Source organism: Alligator sinensis, unplaced genomic scaffold (assembly GCF_000455745.1).
Source record: "Alligator sinensis unplaced genomic scaffold, ASM45574v1 scaffold1719_1, whole genome shotgun sequence".
Taxonomy (NCBI): domain Eukaryota; kingdom Metazoa; phylum Chordata; order Crocodylia; family Alligatoridae; genus Alligator; species Alligator sinensis.
The window spans coordinates 351,608-361,543 of NW_005842507.1; the positions used below are offsets into that span (position 1 = coordinate 351,608).

At 50.1% G+C, this 9,936-nt stretch overlaps 1 protein-coding gene across 7 annotated transcripts in view; it reads right to left on the minus strand.

Moving 5' to 3' along the window:
• The window catches only part of TAS1R2 (taste 1 receptor member 2), a 19,497-nt gene that overhangs the window by 8,573 nt on the left and 988 nt on the right, over positions 1-9,936 (minus strand). For 5 of the 7 annotated variants that reach the window (XR_003095855.1, XM_025213136.1, XM_025213135.1 and 2 more), the window contains exons 2-4: positions 2,175-2,548; positions 523-823; positions 2-109 (exon numbers count right to left, since the gene is read on the minus strand). Coding sequence is in view for 6 of the 7 variants with exons in the window: in XM_025213136.1 (XP_025068921.1) it covers positions 2-109; positions 523-823; positions 2,175-2,464 (699 nt within the window). In the remaining variant the exon portion in view is untranslated. The remainder of the gene's footprint in view (position 1; positions 110-522; positions 824-2,174; positions 2,549-9,936) is intronic. The other 2 variants (XM_025213138.1, XM_025213134.1) reach the window with 1 other exon arrangement.

Here is a 9,936-nt window from a genome sequence, read left to right on the forward strand (position 1 = left end):
GCAGGAGCAGCATGGCCTTGATCATCTGCTCGGTGCTGTGGATGGTACGGAAGGCAACAGGGAAGCGTTTGGGGTTCCTCAGGGATTCGGTGGTTGCAGTGTAGGTGATCTGGGAGCAAGGGAGAGAAGCTGTTAGATGAAGAGAAGGGGAAAACCAAATTCTGCATTGCCTCGCGGTTGTCAGCCAGGGTGCCACAGCACTGCACAATATTAGTGCTGTCGGCATGTGCAAACCTGGTTCCCGAGATGCACCCAGAGATTTCCAACAGGGATCCAGAGTTTTAAAAATCTCCTGCCTTGCTGTTCTTCCCGAGTTCATAGCAGCATCACAGCTGCTTTCTTATTGTTTTTGCAGCCAAAAACCGAGTGAAAACTAAGAGCCGGCGTTTTCCGAAGGGTGGGTTTGCCAAAATAAGGGAGCCGATGCTCTTCAAATCAAAGCGCGGTGGTTCTGGTCCTGAAACCTACAGTGACGGGAATCTCGGAGGGGTTTGCCCAGCAATAACACGGGCCCCGACTTACCTGAGGGATGAGGAAGGAACTCAGGACGTTGGCCACGGTGACGGCTCCTGGAGAGGAGTCAGGGCCAACAACGGCCAGGACCCGGGGTCGGTAGCGTGCGTAGCTCTGCTGCAGCTGCACCTTGGAGTGGTTGTCGGCGAGGAAATACAAGAGGGGGTGCACAATGTTGGTGTGATAACATACATCCACCATCTCGTAGCCCAGGGAGATCCCGGGCAGCAGGGTGCTGCTGTTGTTGATCTCCTCCACTGCAAATCTCATGGCCCGGAGGAAGCTGTAGCCTACAATCTTCAGGTTAAACCTAGGAGGAGCATAAAATCACGGGTTGCAAGTTGCAAAGGGGGACAGACCCCATCCTCCAAACCCTACCCTCATTTAGCGCTGTGTAATATAGCAGCCTAAAAGAAACAAGAGCCAAGCCCCCGAAACGAGCTCCCGGCAGCCTCAAGGCTGGGCCCCAAATTCTGCCATAAGATGCAGAGCTCCCAACTTCCAGACCTGTGTAAATGAGCGAGTCCCAGCACCCTGCCCCCTTGCTGAAGGTGCCTAAAAATGAGCGAGCAAATCGAGGAGCCTGAAACCAGCCCTCGCAGCACACTGAAAAGCAAGAATTACTCTTCTTATTCTTGGTGTTTTAAGTTGAGCAAAAGGGTCTGTTCCACTTTCAAATGCCTGACGTTTGTTAATGGCCCTGATGTAAACTTCAAAACGAGACTTCGTTTCCAACCAAAATATTCTTCCTTTGGACATTGTTCAAACAAAACGTCCTGGTGCGTCCCCCTGAATTATTATGGGGCAGCTTAGAATAGAAATCCCCACAACGCTGCAAAGCTGTTTACCGAAGCCTGCTTTTATATTTAGAAAAATGTCACCCAGCTCTGTTTGCAGCAAAAACCATTGCTGTTCCTCTGAATTGGACACCGTATAAAGTATATGTCCACAATGGCATAGACTACCATCCTGGATTCAAGACAGTTGTCTGATTGCTACAAACCCTGCATCACGCCATGGTTCTTTGTATTAGGGTATCCAAACTGGGATATTTGCTATTTATCAATGAATCTTGGGCACTGCTCAGAGCCCCCGAAACTTGAATGTACTTATCCTCACTGTATGTCTCTGTGGCAGGGTATTGCTATTATTATCACTGCTTTACAGAATGGGAAGAAATGAAACACAGAGCTGAAGTGACTTGCCCAAGGTCTCACGGGGAGTATGTGGCAGAGAAAGGAGTTCAAGCTTGATCTTCCAAGTCTCTTCCTTCTGCTGCTGTTTGTGCCAGGTGCTGTACATATGCATAGGGCAGGATCTGTTGCTCACTGAAGAGTTTACAGTTTAAATAGACAAGGGGCAGGAGGGGAACATTGCTGTTGTATGAGACATTTTTAAGAGATTAAACCCCTCCATGGCCTTCAAACTTTGGTTGCTTCAACTTGGGTGCTTACCAGAGGTCCTTTAGAAAGCCAACAGGGAGATGTGCAATGCATGGCTACCGTTTCCTACAAGGTGACAAGCATCTGGCTTGATAGTGTCGGCTTAACTTCTGGCTCGCAAACAGAGCCCAAATCAAGCGAGTCCCGGCCCTGAGCATCCACCACAAAACCTGTCCTGTGCCTTGGCCTGAGAATAAACTCTTGCCGGATGCTACTTACGTCTGACATCTTGGCACCTCTGCGTGGGCGAAATAGGATTTGCCCACCGTTTCAGCATGCAGCGAGAAGAGCCCCCCGAGCACATAGTCGCCTGGTAAATGGAAGTCGGAAGCGGTGAGCGTTTGCAAGCTGGTTGCGATCAGCAAGGCACTGAAACACAACCTGGCCTCCCTCATGGCACTGCTGCCTGAACACCAGTCCGTGGGCGAGTGGCTGCAGCAGGTTCCTGCCTTGGATCCACCAACTTGGGGCTTGTTTTCGTCTGTTTGCGCCGACTTATTTACATGCATTTCAGGCACCGTCCTGAACGCATTTCCATCCCGTCATGGGTTGTTGCAATGTCATGGGCAGCGAAATCTGGTGCGCGAGCTGGGCTGCAAGAGAAAACACCTTGTGAAGATGTGTAGGTGCGGCAATGATGGTGACACTCATCTTCATTAGAGGGCTGCTCCGTCCACCAGCGCCCTGAAGAGCCTCAACTCCATCGTTTCGTGGGAGGCCACGTGGTCTAGAGGGCAGAGCACTTGAGGGGCGCACAGACCTGTGGCTTAGCTTCTTGCCACCTTGGAGCAGTCACTTCATCTCCCTGTACCTCCGTTTCTCTCTCGCACCCTTTGTCCATCTTGTACTCTCAGGCTGCAATAAGAGCATCAGGGCAGGGGATTTCTCTCCCTTCGTGTCTGCAGTGCCTAGTACAGTGGGTTGAGATCTTGGAGGAGGGACGTAGATGCTTCTGCTGAACAGACTAAAAATAAATGAATGGGGGTTGTCTCAGCAGAGGAGGCAAGGTCAAAGCCAGTCCCTAGATGCCTTGAAGACTTGCTGTGACATTGCAACTGCCTGTAATCTGTGTTGTGTAGCTTGTTGTCAGCAACACTTAAGAATGAGGGTATTTATATAAGTATTTCCAATTCTTTAGGCATTGCGGTGTATAGAATCAGTTTTGCTGTCCCTACAAAGGGCGAGTCCCCATGAGCGGGAGCGTGCATTTCCTTGGGGACAAACAGCAGCAGCACGATGTGATACTGCTGCTTATACATGGGAAACACCCATGCCAGGCTCTGATTTCCGGCGGCATATGTGCCACCCCAGTTTTTTAAGACACAGGGGGCTTTTTGCACTGCCAGCTGGACTTTTAATTTGGGGAAAGGTGGCATCCTCTACGAGCTCTTTTTAGACTGCAGGTTCTTCAGGGCAGTCCTAAGTCCATGACTGGAGCTTCTCGCTGCTCAGGTCACTCATTAAATAAGAATGATTTCAGCTTCCTCTGAAGGAGACTGAAAGGAAAGGTAGCATCTAGCAAGAGGTAGGCAACCCCCCGGCACGGGTGCCAGAGCATGGTATGCAAAGGCTTTTTGCTTGGCATGTGCACCTTGGGGTGGACGGCGGGGAGGGGGCTGGGGTGCACTGCCACAACAAGGATCGGGCCCCTCGTGGCTCCCCCACCGTCCGTCCCCAGCACACCAACATTTTACAAGTCAAAGTTGCGGGTGTTTTTGGCACTCTACCCAAAAACATTGCCGACCCCAATCTAGCAGGTGCTGAAACAAGGATCTAATGGCCCGTGTTTAGCAACAGCAAAGTCATCACAGCACCAAAGAGCTTTAGAGACCAGGGCGATTGTGAGCTTTGTTGGGTGCTTCTGGATATCTGTGTAATACAGAATGGATGTACCAGCCCTCGTCCCAAACCACCATGCTGTATAGAAGTGATCCCTACCCCTTTCCTCCAAATAGAGGGGAAAAACCCCAAACTGAGACAAATGCAGAACTGCCCGCTTTGAAGACAGACTGCTGCGCCAAGCGGGCAGACTTCATTTCATTTTCAGCTTGCCTAGAGACACTTGCTCAGAAGCGGGTCATTTTTTGTTGTGTGTGTACAGCCCCGGCCCCGGCGCACAGTCCGTGGCTGGGGTTTCTGGGAAACGGCACAACACGAATAGCAAACAGGAGCACAGTGTTTCTAGGAATCGGCACAACACGAATAGCAAACAGGAGCACAGAAGTGAAGTCTGCAATCTCAGCTGCCCCAGCAGTGCCCGTTTGCCAGCTCCATGCCCAGCTCTGGTGTCTCAGCCATGGAAATGAGCCGCAGGTCGTATTTGCATGGGGTTTTGTTGGCGCGGGTATTAAGTGGGGGTGAGGCCTGGTCGAATTTGTTCTTTGAGTCAAGCGATGGGACCGGGCTGTGCAAAGGGAGGTCTGCTGCTTCACCCTGAAGGAAGCCAGGATGTAGGTAGCTGTGTTTTGAAGATCTTTTTTTTTTTTTTATAAGCCTGCAAGTTGTGGAGTGGTGTCATCATCTAGCAGCCCCTGGGTGCCCGTCAGTGCTGTGGGATGTTAGGCAAAGCATTTCCTCTCTGTGCCTTTGTTCCCCTCTTATCTGGTTTCTGTCTCTTCTATTGAGATGCTATTTGAGGCCAGAGCCTGTCTGGCTATATAGTTGTACAGCACCAAACCCAAGAGGTCTGGATCTCTGTTGTGCATGGGCTTTACCAGCATGCTGCAGTCAGGAATTGAAGGGCCTTAAGCTATAGGAGCAAATAACTGCACCTTCAAAAACACAGAAGCCAGTCACTCGATCAATCCCTCACATTTCTGGTGCTAATAATGGGGTGCTCTTAATTTAGGGCTCTCTGGGGGAATTGGTGGTGGCAGAACTGATCTGTTCCCAGTTCAAGACTTTGTGTAACGTAGACAGGCTGGAGCAGTGTCTTGCGCATCATGGGGGTGGCTGTGCATCATGCTTTGAGCTTTGGAGGTCTCAACGAGACCGTACTCGGTGCCTGCTCAGTACAGAAGTCCAGTGCCCAGGTTCAATGCTCTCCTGGCCAGTGCACCACGATGCAGTTAAATTACGTTGGCTCTATATTTAATCACTCCCACTGTTCCAATTTATTGACCTGCAAGGCTGGCAGGTCAGGTCTGCGGCTAGGGTTTGGGCTTCCTACGCAACCCAATCTGCAGATGTGGAGAGGAAGGAATTAACCACACCCTGGGACTTGAGGCTTCACCTATGTTGTAAGGTACACTGCCCTCCTCCCCCAGGGGCCTGACAGCAGGGACGGTACTGTACCATGATGGGAAAACACCTGCAACCCCCTCTTACAGTCCCCAAAGATTATTTGCATGTTGCTATATTAGTTCCTCTCCCCCCTCCACCGCCATCCCCTAGCCTGGCATTTAAATTCAAATAGTGTGCATGATTTGCATGCATTTCCCATAGCTGCAACACCTGATCTTCAGTGTGAACCTGAGAATCTGGAGAGGTACGAGCCCCCTTTGCTCTGCTTCACCTTCTGCCCATTGGGTGGTCCCAGGGGTGCCTCTTGTATAGCCTCCTATGCAATGACCCCTAAAATCCTCCTGCCCTGCCCCTCCTCCACCTCCACAGGTTGTCCTTAATGCTTCTGAACAGGTGTGGTGGTGAATTGCTGGCAAACAGCATTGCATTTAACAGGTAGTATCACGACCTCAACTGCTCAGGCTCTCCTGGGAGTAGCCCCAGGCTGGAGTGCATTCTCCAAAGTTTTGGCTCTTGCATCTCTTCTTAAATTTGCCACACCTGAGTCACCACATATGCAGGGGAAAAAAGGGACATCTCCATTGGCCACATAATAGCAGCATGACCCTGCTTGGATCCATAAGGAGATGGGTCGGGGAGGATGTTGTGCTGCAGCCACCCCTGGACCAGTTGCACTGCCTGGATCACCCGGTTTTCTTCCACTAGCTACATGTGCAGGTGTAACTTCAGTGATCCCGAGTGGTGGGTCAGCACCAGCTCTTGCAAGGGGTTGGGGGGAGAAAGTCAAATGGACATTGCTTTTTTTTCACAGTAAGCTTGATTCTAATGAAAGGATCAAGCTCTGGGGACCGGAGGCCTCCTAAGAAGAAAAGGAGCAAGGACGACAGCAAGGAAAGCCTAAAGGGCTTCACAATTCTGGATGAGGGGCTTCTCCTGGTAAGAAAACCCAGTGCCTTGCATCAGTTCAGCCCTTGCGCTTTCCTATGGCTCCCAGCTGTTTGGCCCGTGGGCACCTCTGCACTCTTCTGTTGCTAATGAGCAACACTTTCAGGCTCAACGAGAGCAAGTAACACCGGCAGGGTGAGGCAGGGTATAAAAGCAGTGCAAGAGACTTGTCCCCATGGCATGGGCTGGAGAAATGGATGATTAGTAGCCATCTGCATTAGATGTGACCAAGACTTTGTAAAAGGGAGGGAGGGAGGGATGAACTGGACAAGGTATCAGGATCAGACTTTGCCACTGATGTGTTTTGTGGCCTTGAGGAAGTTACTTAGCCCCACATTTAAAAAAAAGAAAGAAAAAGCTTGAAGATTGCTGTGAACTTGAAGACTTCTGGGTGCCCATCCTGGAGCAGCCAAGCAGGAGTTTTAAGCAGAGTACCCACGATTTCACATGGAGTTGGTGGGAGGTGCAGACACTCTGAAAATTGGGCCTTCGGTGTCATAAGTGAAGCACCGAGGCTCCAATTCAGTGCCGTAATACCTCCCTCTGCAAAATGGGCACATCCAGCCCTGCCCACTGAACTTTAATTGAGCAGTAGCTGGACGGAGGGCACTCCGTGAGCACGGAGCCTGCCTAGAGACCCACAGTCAGCTCTCTGCTTGTGCCGCCCTACTGATTTTAGCAGGGCTGAGCCAGCAGCAAGTTCAGTTCCAGGATGAGGGGCCAAATCTCTGGTGGTACCAGCGTAGACGAAAAGGCAGGGGGACAAGTGCACTTTCGCCTGCCCACAAACCGCGAACTGCACGGGTATGCAGATCAGTTTCCCGAGCAAATCACTGCTGGATCCCGAGAAGGTGTTAGCGGAGATTGCAGTGCCATTAGTGTCTATCATCCGAACGTATGAATTAAAGGGGTGAGATGCTGCTTGAAAGGATTTGACAGGAGCATGAAAAGCAGAAGGAGCTGTTAGATGCTCCCTGATGGTTCTTGGCTAACCTCCAGCATTCGTGTGGCTTGCTACCCCGGCGCTGTGTTTGCCCAGTAAACAACACTGGGATTTTCTCTTTGAGGTTTCAAGCGCTCTGAAACAACAGATGATTTTGTCAGAAGTTACCATGGCAATTTATTAAGGCTGTGCCATCTCCTACTGCCCAATTTGGGCTGGGGAAGGAAACAGCACTGCAGAGATGAGCTGCTTGACAGAAGCATTGCAGGCCTGGTGACTGCAGCTCCTATCCAAGCCTAGGCCCAACTCAATTCTTGCACTGGCCATTAATGTCCAGCATTTGCGCGGTGTCCTCTTGCTACACGAGCCCGGTGTGAGCTGTGATGGGGACTCAGCACCATACAGGGTTAATCCAGCAAGTATTCAGGTGTCCAGCAAAGCACAGATATTCACTGAGTGGGATTCTGAACCTGTAAAGGTAAGGTCCTAAATACCTTTGAAAGCCTGTACGCTTTTTGGTCATGAACAAATCATCCCACAGCCCCTGGTCCTACCTAGATTTGCAGAGAGGAAAAGAATTCTCCTGAGGAGAGCACGGCTTTTCTAAACCTTTATTAGCAGTAACTACAGCAACGTGAGCCTTATTCTCATCCAACAGTAACTGAATTTTCTTCATCAGGTCGCACCACAGCAGCTTTACCCATTGGAGACCCCACGCGTCATTCAAATCAATGAGCTGACGTGCTGCAAATGTTAACCCAACTTGACCCCCTTGGCATCCAGTGAATTGCAGCCGCTGACCCTTGAGGCCAGCTGAAGCAGTGACTCGGGACACGGATGTCCTTTCCCTATGGAAAACCTAGTCCCCTCTCAGCTCTCTGCCAGCTCAGCGCTACTCTGCACACACTGCGCTCCAGGTGAGCCCTACCGCAGTCGTGCCCTACCATAATCAACAGTGTGCTCGCGTGTAAACAGCGTTCAAATCTTCAGTAAAAGGAAAGCAGCCAACTCTCGAGCTCCATCTCCATTTAACAAACGCATGAAAATGATGTTCAGTGCTCTGCCTTTTCCATTTTAGAGCAGGCAAAACCACCACTTGTCAAAGGCAGGCAGTGCTACCAGGCTAACTGGAGCCATGCTTTTAACACAATATTAACTTTTACTATTGCACAGGAGAATGGGGACCAATTCTCACCAGCCGTGCTGCATTGGGAAAAGAAAGCTCATAGCTGAGCAAAACAAAAACCAATAGTTCCTTGTCTGTCTGGGACTTGGCTACCACAGCAATATACCTGGGCATATACAGGATGTTGCTTGCTTATTCCAGCCATGAGCACCACCTCTTTACATTTGCAGAGCTTTTATGCCATCTCCTCCTTTGAGTTTGTATCTATTTGGGTTTGGGGTTCAAAGGCAAGTGGGACTTAATGAATCCAATGCACTAGGTAGTGACTCATTCAGTGATAAGGCAGCTTCTAGTGACTGTCCTTGGTTTTCATCCTTTTAAGCAAGGAGCAATTGGTTTAAGTTCAAGGAAGTTAAGCGTGTGAAAGCTTTCCAAAAGCAGTCTCTTGAAAAGAAAGCTGGCTGATCTTTGTTAGGAACTAAAAAGCCCAGATCACAGGCTTCTACTATATGCATCAAAGGGAAAGCCAAAGACAGTGCCACAGGAAGATGCTGCCTCGGGACTGCAGAGCTACCTCGACAAAATACAGTTCAGGTGGGTAAGGATAAGGCTGGGACTCACCGTGGCAGGGAGCAGCAGGCACATTGTGGGGCTGCAGCATCATACGGGGCTCAGGGTAGAGCGGTAGCCACCCATAGTCCCTGAGGGGTTAAAAAGATCTAGAGGAGGGGCAGGTAACAGCCGGGAGGAGTGAGACACTTGGCTCTTGGCACAGGAGGAGAGAGCACATACTCTCCCTGGCAGTGTTAAAACTAATTTACCCCAGGATTGTCTCAGACCCTGTGGACGGATATGCAGCACGAAGGGGCTGGCTGAATCTATCGCTACCTCTCTGCATTACATATACAAAGACATTCTAGGTGGTGCCTGGTTGCAATATTGTGTTGCCACAGATCAGTGCTGGCAGGCTGACCTTGCGTAATGTCACAAACAGCTAGAAGGTAGACAGATAACCTGACTTTGTCTCTCTGATTTCTAGGCTTAATCTACAACAGTGGATTCCACAAGATTTGTGCAGTTCAAGCCTAATACAGCGAGCCCCCGGACACAGTTAGAACCAGAAAGTGCTAGTGACCTCTTAAAGAAGCCTTTTTTGCTTTGGCAATAGTCTTTTAGAGAAGCGCGCTACGAATTTGTCGCATCTCTCAGGTGCTGAATTGTGCGAGACAGCAGACACTGACTTGATGGACTGACCTGAAAGCAAACCATAAGCAGAGGCACAGCAGAGGTCAATATTTAGCCCCCATCATGATCAGTAGCAACAAGAGTGGTCTGAGATGGGGAGGACTGTGACAGTCCACTACTTAAACAGCTGTGAGTTATGGGCTAGTGGAGGGTAAGAGCTGGCCACCGAAGTAACGCTCTCTGCTAGAAATGCAGCGAGGGGGTCCACTCCTGGTGACTCACCGAGGGAGAGAAATTGTGGACACCCCTTCAGTTGGGTGTTGAGTTTGCAACGCTATATCTGCAGGTTACAGCAGTTGTGGGCCATGTAGGACTAGACAGATCAGAATAAGCAAGCTGACCTTTCACTAGTGATACACAGCTAGTAGTGCCCAGTGCACACAGTTCACTGAACTGTGCAAAGGATCTGGGCTAAGGCACAATGAACTCAAGTATTTTGATTAAATTGCCAAGCTGCCAATTTTAAATAGATTCCTGCT